Here is a 17724-nt window from a genome sequence, read left to right as displayed (position 1 = left end):
ATGAGCTAATCAAACCGCTCACGCTGTCACATTTGCGTGATCCCTGGTGAAATGGATGTGATTGTGCACGAGGGCAAAGAGGGCATCGGTTACCTGCATGATGCAAGTGTGTGTGGCTGACTGGGAGATGCCGCTGATGTCTGCTGATGATCCCTGGAATGAGCCTGAGGCAAAAAAGTTGAGTGCGGTGGTGACTGATGGCCACTGGTAAGGAGTGTCCACCTGGTCCTCTGGGCAGCAGGTCTTGCTGTATCATTGCGCAGATGTCAGTCACTACCTCTCGCGAAAGTCGGAGCCGCCTTTGGCACTGCTGCTCAGTCATGTTGAGGTAGCTGACCCTGTGTCTGTAGACCCTGTTTGGGGGTATCTCCTGCGCCGACGGGCTTCCATGCGCTGGCCCCTTCTGGCTTGTGCTGCCTCAGGTGGGTGAGCGGCAGCCTGTCGCTCTTGCTGCTGCTGTCGCTGGTGCTGCTGATGTTCCTGGTTCTGCTGCTGCCACGCCTGGTGCTCGAGCTCCTCTTATGCCAAGAAGGGAAGGAGAAAAATGGCTCCCATACTTCTGGTATATGCCTCCGCTGAGGAAGTGCTGAGTGAGGGTGGCGAGAGGGGTTTCCCAAGAGTTCACACTGGAGATGTGTGTGAGGCTCCAACCTTCCACAGGTGTGGTTAAGCCTGGTAAAAGTTGCCCCAGGCCTGAAACAACAAAGCCCTGCCACCTGCAAATGATGACTGATCAAATCTCCTCTTTAATGGTTGACCTGCAGCTGATAGTCAGCAAGCCAATAGTGCTCACGCCAGATTTCACAGGCGTGATCCCCACCAGGCGTGTTTTACGTGGGAAAAGGGTTAAAAATGCAAGGACCTGTTAAAATGGCATTATAAAGGCCAATTATTGCTGATTAAGGGCCTTAAAGACCAGTCCCGCCTGTTGGAGGCGGGACTGATTCGGGACCATCAAACACGCCTGGGTTAAAATGGCTCGGGGTCGGGAACCAGGCGGGCGACGGGTCCCGCCCGCCAGTTTTAGCGATTTTAACCCCCCACATGCCTCAAAGCCCGCCTCACGGCTCAGTTAAAATCGACCCCTGATTGTCTTCACTTTCAACACATCCGTCGGCAGCGAATTCCAGGTCATCACCACTCGCTGTGTAAAAAAGATTTTCCTCACATCCCCCCTGTATCTCTTGCCCAAAACCTTAAATCTGTGTCCCCTAGTCCCTGTGCCATCAACTAGTGGGAACAGCCTTTCCCCGTCTAGCCTATCCAAACCCATCATAATCTTTTACACCTCTATCAAATCACCCCTCAACCTCCTTTGCTCTAATGAAAACAAATCCAGCTTCTCCAATCTGCCCTTGTAGCTAAGATCCCCCATCCCTGGAACCATTCTGGTAAATCTCCTCTGCACCCTCTCAAGGGCCTTCACATCCTTTCTAAAGTGGTGACCAGAACTGGACGCAATACTCCAACTGTGGCCTAACCAGTGCTTTATAAAAATTCAGCATAACTTTGCTACTTTTGTACTCAATACCTCTATTTATGAAGCCCAAGATCCCATATGCTTTGTTAACCTCTCTCTCAATATGTCCTGCCACCTTCAGGGACCTATGCACATTAACTCCCAGGTCCCTCTGTCCCTGCACACTCTTTAAAACTGTGCCATTAAGTGTATATTGCCTCTACCTGTTCCTTCTGCCAAAATGCATCACCTCACACTTCTCTGTATTAAATTCCATCTGCCACTGTTTTCTTCGAAGTTGTGCTGTGGGATCCTTTAGTCCACCTGAGATGGCAGATGGGGCCTCAGCTTAACGTCTCATCCGAAAGACGGCACCTCTGACAGATCAGCACTCCTCAGTACTGTACTGGAGTGTCAGCCTAGATTTTTGTGCTCAGGTCTCTGGAGTGTCCTAACATTACGACTCTATTTTTGTTACAAGCCTTTGAAATTTGCCCACAAATTTGCTCATCTATTTCCTTCTCACTGTTTGGAGCTCTATAAAAAGAACTCCCAACAATGTAACAGCTCCCGCTCTGTTCCTCAACTCAAGCCAAATAGATTCAATCCTAGAACCATCTAATAAATCCTTTCTATTTGGAGCTGTAATATCATCCTTAATCAATACAGCCACACCTCTGCCTCTTTTTTCCTTCTCTATTATTCCTGAATACTTGTTAACCAGGAATATTAAGAACCCATTCCTGGCCTTGTTTGAGTAATGCAACCATGTCATAATCCCATGTAGCAATTTGTGCCTGCAGCTCACCAACCTTATTAGTTACACTACGGACATTGACGCACATATCATTCAATACCTCCTTCGTCACTTTTGCTATTTTCCTCAATCTGCTCCCTGCAATTTTTGGGATATTCCTAATTTTCCTGCTGTTTATATCTTTCTGTCCTCTGATCTCATTTCTGTTTCTCTGCTATTTTCTGGTTCCCATCCCCCTGCCAAATTAGCTTAAACCCTCCCCAACAGTACTAGTTAACCCCTCAGCAAGAACATTGGTCCTGGCTTTGTTCAGGTGCATCCCATATATCTTGTACAGGTGCCTCTTCTTCCAGAACTGGTCCTAATGCCACAAGAATTTGAAACCCTCCCTCCTGCACCACTTCTCCAGCTACGCATTTATCTGCACATTTATCTGCACTATCATCCTGTTTCTATATTCACTCGCACATGGCAATGGGAGTAATCCTGAGATTACAACCTTTTTGAGGTCCTGTTTTTTAATCTTTTTCCCAGTTCCTGAAACTCTGCCTGAAGGACCTCAACACTTTTTCTACCTATGTCATTGGCTCCAATACTGAAATAAAATTTGTTCCTTTCAGCTCTATGTTCGCTCCCATGTCTAAATGCAGGAATATGTGTAAACATGGACCAGTGTGACTGCAGTGAGTTTGAGGCAAATGGAACACGGTGCCAAGCAGGTACAAATTTGATAAAAGGAGAAATTCCAATAGTAATTTTTAAATGTATATTGGTCCATAATTAAAATTTGACATTTATAAGTGTTTTTAATTATAGTAAGCTAATTACAAGAAAATCACATTTGAAAAGCAATTTGTTTAAGAGATTTTTTTCATTTGTTATGATCCCTTAATATGCATAAAATTTCTGATTTACAATGCCATACATTATTATGGCAGTTTGCAAGGGTGAGATGAATCTGAATTACTGGCTCCGGTTTCCTCCCACAGTCCAAAGATGTGCGGGTTAGGTTGATTGGCCATGATAAAAAATTGGCCCTTAGTGTTAGGGGGGATTAAATACGCGGGGTTACGGGGATAGGGCTTGGGTGGGATGGCTGTCGGTGTAGGGACCGGGTGCTAGGGTTTGGATGATCAGCCATGATCCCGTTGAATGGCGGAGCAGGCTCGAAGGGCCGAATGGCCTACTCCTGCTCCTATCTTCTATGTTTCTATGTTTCCAATTTACAAACACTACACATGTTGTTAATCTGAAATTCACCAAGAAAAAATACAAATATGATGTCAAAATCATGGAAATGTTAAGAGTGAGTGTCATATATGATTGGTAATAGTACCTCAGGTTTCAAATCAATTTAAACAGAAGTAAAATCAAAAGGGAGGACCCAAGAGAGTATAACTACAATTGGTAAAGAATCTTCTGGAAGGTGGAAAGTTGCACAATAAACTACTCTAGTTAGGTTTATTTCAAGCAAAAAAAGATAAAGCTTACACTAGGAGTATGCCACAGACGATAAGGCCAGCTCAAATGAAGCGGTAACGGGGGTAATTTTGACATTGGATGATGGTGTAAAACAGGCGATATCAGATTAACCGCCCGTTCTACATCTCTCCTGATTTTCATTTCCACTAACTTCAATGGAAATGAAAATCGCGAGAGATGTATAATGGGCGGCTGATACAATATCACCCATTTTGTACTATCGTCTAAAGTCAAAATTACCCCCAAGGGGTTTATGTGTAAAGAAGAAAATTATATTAAAGGGTGACTTCAATTAACTAAATATAAGTGTGTGTGTGTGTGTGTGTGTGTGTGTGTAACCCCACTGAGTATGGAATTTAAAGCATTATCTGACACTTGCACCCTATTTCAAATCTTGCTAAAGCGTGGTATATGAACGGTGCTTTTATAGTACTGTATGCAAGTTTTATTGGGTCCTTATTGGTTATGATAAAGTTGCATGTGTTCCAAGTCTGTTTTTACAATCCAGCGTAAGCAAATGAACTCTGCAGAATACTTGTGTAACTCCGTCAGAGCGGATGGCAAATGCAGCAGCATAAATTACAACGTATTTACTGTGCAAATTAGATTGTGGAAATACTGGGCCTTAATATATGCAGTGCAGTTTGCTCCTCAAGTATCACAATTTTGCATAAAAAGTTCCAGAGGCAGTAAAAATGCTGTATTCTGTGGGATCTAAGTGATAACTAATTATTTGCCTGAGGTATGAGTGATTGGGAACTGGGTTGATCCATTAGAATTCTATACAAATTAAGAACAAAGGTATAATAGTTTGGAATTTAATGGTTTGACAAATGTGCTTTTATCTAGACTTACTCAGCAACAGAATTTCATCTCTTTGGTCTGAAGGATGGTCCCAAAATGATTTAAAATACTTTAGAATAAAAAAAAAAGTTAACTTTTATCTGTTTTTCAGTTCCCAATAAAGGTAACAATCGTGATTTGATCTGTCGAACTTGGGGCCAGTACAACTATGAAACATTTGATGGACTTTACTATTATTACCCTGGAAACTGCACATACACACTAGTGAAGGAGTGCGAGCAAAGTCAGCAGAGCTTATCAATTCAGGTAAGAATAGAGACTAAAGGGAACATATTTGTAATTAATATTGCTTTTTTTCCCATTTGATCTCGGGATGCAGATGGCACTGACATAGACACATTTTAATTGCCCACCCCTAGTTTCCCTGAGAAGATGGTGGGCCTTCTCCTTGAACAGTTGCAGTCCTCCCACAATACCAGGATTTTAACCTAGCAATGCTGAAAGAATGCGGTATATGTCTGAGTCAGGATGGTGTGCGACTTGGAGGGGAACTTGTGGGTTAATGCATTCCCATGGCATGGCTGCTCTTGTTCTTCTTGGTGGTAGAGGTTATAGGTCTAGGAGGTAGTATCAAAGTAAGCTTGTTGAGTTGCTGCAGTGCATTCAGTAGATAGTAAATATTGAAGCAGCAATGCACCGATGGTGAAGGATGTGCATACTGCCTTGTTCTGTATGGTGTCAAACTTCCTGAGTATTGCTGTACTGCACCCATCCACATGAGTGGTGAGTATTCTGTCACACTTCTGACTTGAGCCTATTAGATGGTGGAGAGCCTTAGATGGGTGAGGAGGTGAGCCACTCATCAGCGTACCCCAGGTCTCTGCCCTGCTTTTGTAACAAAGTTGTTGAAATGGTTAGTCCTGTTAAGCGTCTGGCCAATGGTATCCTGTATAGGACTCTCTGTCTGTCTGTCTGTCTCTTTCTCTTCCTGCCATGCGATGCAATGGCTCCTGGGAATTTTAGTTCCTCAGGGCAGTGTCCATGTTCAGCTGCTTCATCAATGACCTTCCCTCCAACATAAGGTCAAAAATGGGGATGTTCACTGATGATTGCACAGTGTTCAGTGCCATTCACAACTCCTCAGATAATGAAGCAGTCCATGCCCGCATGCAGCAAGATCTGGACAACGTTCAGGCTTGGGCTGATAAGTGGCAGGTAACATTCACGCCACACAAGTGCCAGGCAATGACTATCCCCAACAAGCGAGAGTCTAACCACCACCCCTTGACATTCAACAGCATTACCATTGCCGAATCACCCACCATCAACATCCTGGGGTCACCATTGACCAGAAACTTAACTGGACCAGCCACATAAATACTGTGGCAACAAGAGCAGGTCAGAGGCTGGGTATTCTGAGGTGAGTGTCTCACCTCCTGACTCCCCAAAGCCTTTTCACCATCTACAAGGCACAAGTAAGGAGTGTGATGGAATACCCTCCACTTGCCTGGATGAGTGCAGCTCCAACAACACTGAAGAAGCTCGACACCATCCAGGACAAAGCAGCTCGCTTGATTGGCACCCCATCCACCACCTTAAACATTCACTCCCTCCACCACCAGCGTACCGTGGCTGCAGTGTGTACCATCTACAAGATGTACTGCAGCAACTAGCCAAGGCTTCTTCGGCAGCACTTCCCAATCCCACAACCTCTTCCACCTAGAAGGACAAAGGCAGCAGGCTCATGGGAACAACACCACCTCCAAGTTCCCCTCCAAGTCGCACACCATCCTGACTTAGAAGTATATCGCCGTTCATTCATTGTCGCTGGGTCAAAACCCTGGAACTCCCTCCCTGACAGCACTGTGGGAGTACCTTCACCACACAGACTGCAGCGATTCAAGAAGGCGGCTCACTACCACCTTCTCAGGGGCAATTAGTGATGGCCAATAAATGCTGGCCATGCCAGCGACGCCCACATCCCATAAACGAATATTTAAAAAAATCAGACTTCTGCATATGTATTTTGTTTACATTAGATGGTTACATTGTGCTTCTGAATGTGCAGGCATCCACGCACAAGAATACAAGACCCTCCATACACAAAAAAAGCTAGACCCCAAAAATAAAATCCTCATGCCAACAAAAAACAAAACCTCTGTATAAAAATAATGATACCCCATTTCACATAAAATGCAAGACTCCCATATACCAAAATAGAAACCACCATCTATACCAAAACTGCAAACCCAAAAGTGAGAGCCCCCAACGACACAAAAGAGGAAGATCCCCAATTCGCACAAAAACGGAGATCCCCAAAAGTGAAATAGTTATGTACACAAAAAGGGAGGCCTTCAAATACACGAAGCACAATCCATTATGCAAAAAGGCAAGTCCTCTCTCAATCTCCTTCCTCCTAAGTCCATCCTGCTCCTTCCTTGAAGCCTGAAAATTTGAAAGCTTGGACATTCCCAGGCTTGGAGGATTGGAAAAGACTGCTCTCTGATCAATGGATTTTCAGTGATCAGGCAAAAGTATTTGCTTAGGCTATCTTTTTCCTTCCTCACTTAAATTTATGTTTGTCTTTTTAATGGACTGGAGGACATAATTTTTCCAGATTTTTCCAACCCTCCCAAAGGTTTTGACTCCTTGCTGGAGTACAGTCCCGTGGGTGCTCGTCATCCACTGGTACCTTGCCCAAGTGCCATTATTTATCTGTGAGTTGAAAGTCTTGACGGCGGGTGTGAGCAGGCTATTTGACTGTGGGTTAATGCTGTCGCAACTATGCCTAGATTCTGTCTTCATCTGATGTTATCACACCCACACTTCCCAGTATAACCATTTGGAGCAGGAACCTTAACTGATTTTTCCATTCCTTATCCCAAGGCACTAAGGCAAGTTGTATTGCTCCTTCCGCCACCTGAGCTAAAATCAACTAATTGAGCACAGATTGAGATTGAACCTCATTTTCCTATCTTTATGACTACTTACTGGATTAACTGGGGGAGTTTTTTTTATTATTTTAAATTCACTGCCATTTTCTAGCATTTCTGTTTTATCTACTTCTGCTCAAAGTCCCCGTTGTTTGGGTAGTCAGTTGATTATATGGGTATCTAGCTAAATGTTTATTATTATATTTGATATTTGACATGCTGTTTTGGGGCCTTATAGATCATCTTACCTTTGTCTAAACTTGCATTTGGAATTGTTTTCCCACTATTTTCCTCTGCCAATAAATCTGGTGACCAACAGCACAAGGCCCATTTTTGTCTTATTTTACAGTAATCAATCTCATTTTGATGCAGCCAACAGAATTTCTAGCAGTTAGGGAGATTTATAGAACCACATAATTCATTTTCTTTGATGCAGAGCCAATGCTCCAGTACTGGCTGACATATTTGCCCATGAACATTGCTAATTGTTGGTTACATAACATAAGAACAATTTGCTGAGTTGCAATATTCTATGACATTAGTGACCTCAATGTACCAAATTTTGATTAAATGTGAACTGTTGTTTACAATGCAGTTTGTACCCCGAGATAGAAGGGCAAATTTAGTAAACAGCAAATTTGTTGCTCAAAAACTGTACTTGGTCCGAAGGGGATTTTTTTTCATTCACAATTTTCATTTGTCCTTCGAACCATTGTATAAAAGTCAAATAAAACTTCCTCTGAGTTTATAATTGATATCAGATTTTAGAACAGAACATAAGCACACATTTTAAAATCTAACAAGTGATGATTGATACATGAACAGAGCCTAAGATTCTTGTATAGATCGGTTAAACAAGGCAAATGCGAACCAATGTTGCTTAATGAGAAAAGGTGATCACTTTTTTTGGCTGAACAAAATGAGCTGTAAAATTGAATTGAACTGAAATTGCAATTTGCTTGAGGTTTTCTTATTTTCTATAGGAGCTAATACATAAATCACTGTCATTAAGTATTTAAAACTGTATTTCACACATGGTGATCAATACCTAGGAAATGTATTTCAAAACAGTGTCATTAGATTAATGAAAATGAAAGAGGTTTATAAATATTATCTGCACTGAGGTTTTGAAACACACTCCTGCGTATTGGCCTCATTCATAATTTAAAGCGATTTACTGAAATAATTTGGCTGAATAGAAATGAATGCTTCCCACTTTTGTATTGACTGACAAAACCAATTGTTGCATATAGGTCAGGTTCACTGACAATCTTACATTCATGTACCGTTGACTGCCTGACAAATGCATCCTTGTTCATAAAAATAAACTGTCCACCAGATTGACAGGTGTATTTAATACACTTTTGTGATTTGTGCTCTTCAGAGCGAAGACCCGCAGAATGAATAGAAGGTACTTTTGTGTTCTAGAATGGTCTTCATTATGGAGTTACTAGGCTGAGACTGATAGAACTTATTGAGATATTTAATCCATTGACTGTAAAAGGAAAAAAAATTCACCTTCTTTTCCCCGGGCTGGATTTATACTTGGGTTTCCAGAAGTAGTGAAGAGTGACCGATATTCGTGTAGTTTCGCTGCAGTGCCGCTAAACTGAAATTATTTCTAAATCAAGTTCTTTGATCTGTGTCTATTATATTTCCTGTTCTGCAGGTACACAATGACCCAGCATGCCAATCTTCTCCATATTCTTGTCAGCGATCGGTCAGTTTATTCTTTGCATACGAAGGAGAAATTATTCTGCAAAGCCACGAAGTCATCCACCATGGACAAAGGTAATTATTTTTTCTCTTGATAAATGTCAAATCCTTCTCGCTAATCAAGGATGTGGCTCAAAGAGATTTGGAGATTTACCTAGATAGAAATACTTCCTGTTTGCAATTACGACCTAATATCAATCTCAATGATCACTAAATCATTCAGGCTGCAACCCATATTAAGGAGATCATCTTGACACAATCTAAAGCTGCTTTTTATAAACAGGTTTTTCTGTATCACATCTTTAAATATATTCGACATCTTAAAACCGTAAAGAACTAGGAGGGATTCAGTGATGCAGGTAAAATGGAGCTGGATTTCTGCATTCCCGTAATCCTTTATGTCAGTAGCGAAGGTACCTGACTTCACTAAATTCAGCTCAGTATAATCATTTGAATATGTTCCTTACATGTTTTCTATGAGTCCAAGAAGCACAATGAATGGAAGGAGGTAGGGAACCATGAGAGCAGCAATTCTTAAAGGTCAGCAGCTCCACTGTAACATAGCTGCTGGCTTTTCCTGCATTGAAGAGCATTTATGAAGATCTGCAAGGTCACGATGACAGTTAGGATGTTCTATTAGATGAAGTGCAGCTGAGAAAGGTAGCCATATTTTGAGCTGAGAGGAACTTGCTCTCTGTCCCCCAATGTACAGCAAGCATGGCAGGAAGTGGTTGATTGTGCGATTGCCATCTCTCCTATTCATAGTTTGTTGGAGCAAATGAGCAAGCAATTCTCAGGCCTGAGGAAGAATGCCAAGGTCATTGTGTCCACAGTTTGACACCTCAAATTGCCTTTGCCCATAGTGTGCATGCACAAACACTGCATGCTGAACATCCGTATCAGCAAATGAGCAGGGAAGCACTAGTATAATCTTTCACAGCTTTCACACTTGCATTTATATGCCCATAAACTTTTGGCCTAAATATTGTGGCTAGCACTTGAAACATAGAAACATAGAAGATAGGAGCAGGAGTAGGCCATTCGGCTCCTCGAGCCTGCTCCGCCATTCAATGTGATCATGGCTGATCATCCAAATTCAGTACCCTGTCCCTGCTTTCTTCCCATATCCCTTGATCCCCTTAGCCTTAAGAAATATATCTAACATCTTCTTGAATATATTTAATGAATTGGCCTCAACTGTCTTCTGTGGCAGAGAATTCCACAGGTTCACCACTCTCTGGGTGAAGAAATTCCTCCTCATCTCAGTCCTAAATGGCTTACCCCTTATCCTTAGTCTGTGACCCCTGGTTCTGGACTCCCCCGCCATTGGGAACAGCCTTCCTGCATCTAGTCTGTCTAGTCCTGTTAGAATTTTATAAGTTTCAATGAGATCCCCTCTCATTCTTCTAAACTCTAGCGAATATAAGCCTAATCGACCCAATCTCTCTTCATATGTCATTCCTGCCATCCCAGGTATCAGTCTGGTGAATCTTGGCTGCACTCCCTCCATGGCAAGAACATCCTTCCTCAGATAAGGTGACCAAAATTGCACACAATACTCAAGGTGTGGTCTCACCAAGGCCCTGTACAACTGCAGCAAGACATCCTTGCTCCTGTACTCAAAACCTCTCGCTATGAAGGCCAGCATACCATTTGCCTTCTTAATCGCCTGCTGCACTTGCATGCTTACCTTCAGCGACTGGTGCACAAGGACACCCAGGTCTCGTTGCACTTCCCCTTTTCCCAATCTATTGCCATTCAGATAATAATCTGCCTTCCTGTTTTTGCCATCAAAGTGGATAACCTCGCATTTATCCACATTATACTGCATCTGCCATGCATCTGCCCAATCGCCCAACCTGTCCAAATCGTACTGGAGTTTCTCTGCATCCTCCTCACAGCACACACGCCCACCCAGCTTTGTGTCGTCTGCAAACTTGGAGATATTACATCTAGTTCCCTCGTCTAGATCATTAATATATATTGTGAATAACTGGGGTCCTAGCACCGATCCCTGCGGTACCCCACTAGTCACTGCCTTCCACTCGGAAAAAGACCCATTTATTCCAACTCTGCTTCTTGTCTGCCAGCAGTATTCTATCCAAGTCAGTACCTTACCCCCAATCCCATGTGCCTTAACTTTGCACGCTAATCTCTTATGCGGGACCTTATTGAAAGCCTTCTGAAAGTCCAAATATACCACATCCACTGGTTCTCCCTTATCTATTCTACCAGTTACAGCCTCAAAAAATTGCAGTAGATTAGTCAAGCATGATTTACCTTTTGTAAATCCATGCTGACTTTGTCCGATCCTGTCACTGTTTTCCAAGTGCTCTGCTATTACATCTTTTATAATGGACTCTAGCATTTTCCCCACTACCGATGTTTCTTCCCCGTTTTTTCTCTACCACCTTTTTTAAATAGTGGGGTTACATTAGCTACCCTCCAATCCATGGGAACTGTTCCAGAGTCTATAGAATTTTGGAAGATGACCAGCAATGCATCTACTATTTCTAGGGCCACTTCCTTAAGTATCCTAAGATGTAGATTATCAGGCCCTGGGGATTTATTGGCCTTCAATCCCATCAATTTCCCTAACACCATTTCCCTGCAAATACTGATTTCATTCAGTTCCTCCCTCTCATTAGACCCTATGTTCCCCGACATCTCTGGGAGTTTATTTGTGTCCTCCTTTGTGAAGACAGAACCGAAGTATGTATGCTTTAAATGCCATACATAACTGTTGCATATTGTGCCACCAACAAAATTCCCTCTGAAACTACTTGCATGCTGTTTAGTCGTCCACTCATGCAGGGTGGGTTATAGACTGGCACACTATATGCTCTTCTAAATGCTAAAAGTAAATCGGGCTGAAAATAATTGGCGCTGCTTTGTCAGAGCAGGCACTGGTGACTTTCACTTTGGACCTCACCGGAGTATGTGAGGTCAGGATGGGGTTGCATCATTTGTATTTTTTCAATGAGGACAGTGTGGGCACCCATCAGAGGAGCAGCACAGGCAATGTGGCGCTGGATGACCGCTTGGGTGGGAGGGTGGGGGGAAGTTGCTGTCAGTCCTTCTCCCACGAAGAAGTGCAGGAAGTAAATCTGATTGACTGACTGAATAAAAGTGTCAATCCAGGCAGTCACATCACCGATTTTCAGGGTCTTCTAGGCATGAAGCCAGCTCCTCCTTCAGTACCACACAGGCCAATCAATGCATTGTCACTGTGTGCTCAATTTCCTGCAAGTGTCCCAAAATGACATACCAGCCAGCAGAGATCAGCAGGGAACTGTGCCATTTCACAAGCATTTGTCACCTTAAGGCACTAGCACTGTTGTGTTTGTCTTTATAAACTTGGATTACTTGTGACAGGTTAGGTCCTTGCTTGCTATAAGTTATAAAATCACAGCACAGTTGTAAACATTATGTTGCTTCGCATGCTGTTTTCTTCTTTGCATGGGGAATGTGGTTTAAAAAAAACTTTTCCCTTTACAAATAAGGCTTCTGTCAATTGTTTTCTGCATCAGTTAACTGAAGACTGAATTGATGTGGCAAATATCATCAATGGTGGCTTCAAAGAATCTGGTAATGTAAAACTTTAATGCTGTGGTAATCTTCATACCCACATGCAGGGCTGTTACTGTGGTAGATCTTGTCTGGAGCTTAGCATAATGCCGTGACAATCTTCCTCATAAAACATAAACAGGTCTCTTCAGTCTTCCCCAAGTAGGCATATCTAGATATGAAGACTCAACTGCTAAGACAAGACTAGAAGTTTGAGGTGCACTTGCCTTTGTTCCATCTGGATGAACACCTGTTCACCTCCAAATTCATCACTTGCCATTAGAGTGCCCATTGAAATTCTAATGCTGAATATTGTGGTTGGTGCAAATGAGGCAGCAAGGTTGCCATGGGAAAAAGTATCTGCAAACTGAATCATCAAATAAAAAAATACCAGAGGAAGCACGAGGAGCAAGTTCTAATACAATACACCTGTGTGAAAACAAAACAAAAGCTTTAACCTATCAATCATACCTTTTACATATGAAACTGTTAAAGGTCAGAGCAGAAAATCTCAAGCAACGCTGAAAAGGTTGTTGATTTCAGCATGGGTTCAATTTACACATGACAGACTAAAATTAAGAAATGTAATAGGGCTGATGACATTTTCAAAATGTTAGAAAAATTTTCTTCCACAATTCAACATCTCATGAATCAGTTGCTCAGTCCTACATGCTGAATTAGTGAGGCGTGATCTGGAAGTTTATTGGTGCATTCAGCACATCATCACGGAATCGGCTCGAGTATGTTTTTTGGTTTATATCCCAAACTTGAATTACCTAACTACTGCTTTCAAGTTTATCTCCTCTTCTCTTTCATTGTTTTGACCTGCATTATAGGCTAATGGGCTTTCATGCTTCATCTATGCTTCTCAATTGTCTTTGAAATGACAATGCTATCATTCCAATAAAAAGTTTATTTTTTGGATCCTCCCTGATGCCTGACTATCATTCCCAAACCAAGTCCAAGATCTCCTAGGTGTCTGACAATGCTGCCCTGAAGTAAGTATGGGAAAATACCCTAGGGTTAAGATGGCCTTCAATTTTCCTTCCATCCCTGTGGGAACTGCTTTGCCTCTACTTACCCCCTCAATTGGATGGCTAGGATGAAATCTAAGCCTCACCACATTGGAAATTTTGAGTGTGAACTTGTGTCCTAACTACTTCATGCCTTCAGTCATAGCTATTGTTACAATTATGCAGGATGTCTATGAGCACCACTATACAGGAAACTTTGTGATATCCGGCACTGACGGGACCGGCGTGTTGCCGATCTATCAAAACTGCCGGACATACAAAGTTAATGTTGAAGCATACGGAGGTTTTCATCTCCGTATCTGACAACAAACACTGTTGCTTAGCAACAGCTTCTAAAGAGTCGGCTGCAGCTGCAAGCATCTCTAGCTGAAGCTGTTGCTATAGCTACAGACCTTGCAGTGCCTGACTGGGAAAAAAAAAGAACAAGAACTAAAAAAACTTATAGAAAACGGCTCCTGATTTTTGCTGTTAGATCGAGTATTCGGGACATACAACCTCCGGATTAACCAAAGTTTCCTGTATTTCCTGAATTGTATACAAAGTAATATATGTCCTATTAAGTAAATGTGATGCTGCCATGACAACACTACATTTTTTTATATAAAAAGCACTGGGGTGCATATCTTTAAAAAAAAATGTAAATTTGAATTTTCCTACTTCTGTTCCCCAGTGTTCAGCTGCCTTACATTATTGGAAACCTAAAATTTGAACAAATAGCCGGATATATACTGGTTAGACATCACCATGGATTTTCTCTGGCGTGGGATGGTAGTTCAGGAGTTTACATAAAGATGAACGTAGAGTATGTTGGGAAAACATGTGGACTATGTGGCAACTTCAATGGAAATATGCATGATGACTTGTACACTAGCTATGGTAAGTAATAGAAAATGTTAAATCAGGAAAGCACTAATATGGTAATCTGATTTAGCTGTGTAAAATATAACCTTGGACAAATGTTAGGTGTCTCAGCATGGGTACTGATACCTTCTATCTCAAAGTGCACAAGGCATGATTTTTTTGTACTCTAATTTAAATCTCCTTCATTGGCATCACACAAATGCTAAAGTCATTTTCACTGGATGTACAAAAAGGTCTTAGTTTTAAAAAAAATGTGGAGCAGTGGGCTAATTTACCATCGCCCTTTCTCTGGCCTGGGCACCTTTCTACTGCAGCTTACCATTGGAAGCGCCTGATCATGTAGTTGCCTCTTTATACTTTTTCTCCACCACCCTCATTCACAGAGCAAGAGGCTTAGCACATAGTTTTAATTATGTCATGGCAATGTATAGCACAGAAGCAGTTTTTTCCTCAGGACAAACTGAACAAAATGCAACCTGATGTGTTTAGCTTTTAAAAAGTACACCATTGAGGTGCAATATCTGGGGGTCTGAGTACATTTTTCATGTTTCATTTCTTTAATTAATTTTTTCTTCCATTGGATTTTTGTTCATAACTCCCTGGGACTATTTTCTGCTTTATTAAAGTGGTAGACTTACTTTATGACTTAAATGATTTTATGTTATTGCTTCATTGTATTTAGTTTTTGTATTAATTTAATTTTGTAAGCTTTATTTTCTTTGCATAAAGTTAATGGAACATAGGAGCAGGATTTGGCCATTCAGCTCCTCGAACCTGTTCTGCCATTCAATGAGATCATGACTGATCTGTATCTTAACTCCATCCATCTGCTTTGGCTCCATATCCTTTTATACCCTTGTCTATCAAAAATCTATTGATCTGATTTTAAATTATTAATTGTGCTACTGCTTTTTGTGGGAGGGTGTTTCACATTTCTACCACCATTTCCATGAAGAAGTGTTTCCTAACTACTTTCCTGAATGGCCTGGCTCAGATTTTAATTATATTTCCCCTTGTCCTAGACTCCTCCACCAGTGGAAAAAGTTTCTCTTTATCTAACCTATCAATTCCTTTCAAAATCCTAAAAACCTCAATCAAATCACCCCTTAACCTTTTATATTCCAGGAAATACAAGCCTAGGTTATGTAATCTCTTCTCATAATATAACCCTTGGAGCCTTGGTAATGCTCCACTGCTTCGAAGGCCTTTCTAAGATGCAGTACCGAGAACTGTACACTGGACAAACCAAGGCTTTGTATAGCTGTAGCAAAACTTCTTCTCCTTTTATATTCGAACCTTCTAGTTATAAAGGTTTACATTCTATTAGCCTTTTTGATTATTTTTTGTACCTGACTACTACATTTTAGTGGTCTGTGTGCATGGACCCCTAAATCTCTTTGGAACTTCTTAGCTTTTCACCAATTTATTAATACTCAGATCTATCCTTTTTTGATCCAAACTGGCTCCTCCATCTTCAACAACACTATCCCCCTAAACATAGAAACATAGAAGATAGGAGCAGGAGTAGGCCATTCGGCCCCTCGAGCCTGCTCCGCCATTCAATGCGATCATGGCTGATCATCCAAATTCAGTACCCTGTCCCTGCTTTCTCCCCATATCCCTTGATCCCTTTAGCCTTAAGAAATATATCCAACTCCTTCTTGAATATATTTAATGAATTGGCCTCTACTGCCTTCTGTGGTAAAGAATTCCACAGGTTCACCACTCTCTGGGTGAAGAAATTCCTCCTCATCTCTGTCCTAAATGGCTTACCCCTTATCCTTAGACTGTGACCCCTGGTTCTGGACTCTCCGACCATCGGGAACATCCTTCCTGCATCTAGTCTGTCTAGTACGATAGCAAAATACTGCAGATGTTGGAAATCTGAAATAACAACAGAAAATGCTGGAAAAACTCAGCAGGTCAGGCAACATCCGTGGAGAGAAATTTGAGTTGACGTTTCGGGTTGGACCCTTCTTCAAAACTGGAAAGAAAAGAAACTAGATCGGAGGCAGGGCTGCGATCGGACAAAAGAATAAAAGAAACAAAAGAAGTAAAAGAGATTAGAAGCTAGACGAGATAGTAATAGGCTGGGATTAGGTGTAAAGTGTACTGGCAGGGCAAAAGATAGCTGCCAGGTGTGAGAGAGAAACAAAAGGAAAAGGGGGGGGGGGAAAGGAGTGGAACAATTACAAGAGAAAATGAAATGGGGGCCGAGCTTATGATCTGAAATTGTTGAACTCGATATTGAGTCCGGAAGGCTGCAGACTGCCTAATCGGAAGATGAGGTGCTGTTCCTCGAGTTTACGTTGAGCTTCCGTGGAACAATACAAGAGGCCAAGGACGGTGAGGTCCGAGTGGGAATGGAGCGGTGAATTAAAATGGCAGGCGACCGGAAGCTCGGGGTCACCCTTACGGACTGAACGGAGGTGTTCCGCAAAGCGGTCACCCAATCTGCGTTTGGTCTCCCCAATGTAGAGGAGACCGCATCGTGAGCAGCGAATACAGTATACTAGATTGCGAGAAGTACAAGTAAACCGCTGTTTCACCTGGAAGGGGTGTTTGGGGCCCTGGACAGTGGGAAGCGGGGAGGTATAGGGGCAGGTGTTACAAGCGGAGGAGATGTAACACCTGCCCCTATACCTCCCCGCTTCCCACTGTCCAGGGCCCCAAACACCCCTTCCAGGTGAAACAGCGATTTACTTGTACTTCTCGCAATCTAGTATACTGTATTCGCTGCTCACGATGCGGTCTCCTCTACATTGGGGAGACCAAACGCAGATTGGGTGACCGCTTTGCGGAACACCTCCGTTCAGTCCGTAAGGGTGACCCCGAGCTTCCGGTCGCTTGTCATTTTAATTCACCGCTCCATTCCCACTCGGACCTCACCGTCCTTGGCCTCTTGTATTGTTCCACAGAAGCTCAACGTAAACTCGAGGAACAGCACCTCATCTTCCGATTAGGCAGTCTGCAGCCTTCCGGACTCAATATCGAGTTCAACAATTTCAGATCATAAGCTCGGCCCCCATTTCATTTTCTCTTGTAATTGTTCCACTCCTTTCCCCCCCCCCTTTTCCTTTTGTTTCTCTCTCACACCTGGCAGCTATCTTT

At 42.4% G+C, this 17724-nt stretch overlaps 1 protein-coding gene across 1 annotated transcript in view; it reads left to right on the top strand.

The window, feature by feature from the left end:
* Window positions 1-4215: 4215 nt before the first annotated feature.
* Window positions 4216-17724, top strand: part of otog (otogelin) — a 332167-nt gene continuing 318658 nt past the window's right edge. Inside the window, exons 1-4 of the mRNA XM_086008512.1 lie at window positions 4216-4237; window positions 4654-4808; window positions 9105-9226; window positions 14423-14628. Of these exons, the coding sequence (XP_085864638.1) occupies window positions 4216-4237; window positions 4654-4808; window positions 9105-9226; window positions 14423-14628 (505 nt within the window). The remainder of the gene's footprint in view (window positions 4238-4653; window positions 4809-9104; window positions 9227-14422; window positions 14629-17724) is intronic.

The sequence above is a fragment of the Somniosus microcephalus genome, chromosome 15, assembly GCF_052327205.1.
Source record: "Somniosus microcephalus isolate GS21.2 chromosome 15, FLI_Smic_1.0, whole genome shotgun sequence".
Lineage (NCBI taxonomy): Eukaryota > Metazoa > Chordata > Chondrichthyes > Squaliformes > Somniosidae > Somniosus > Somniosus microcephalus.
Note: the sequence above shows the minus strand (reverse complement) of the source record. Positions and strands in the feature narration are given on the sequence as shown.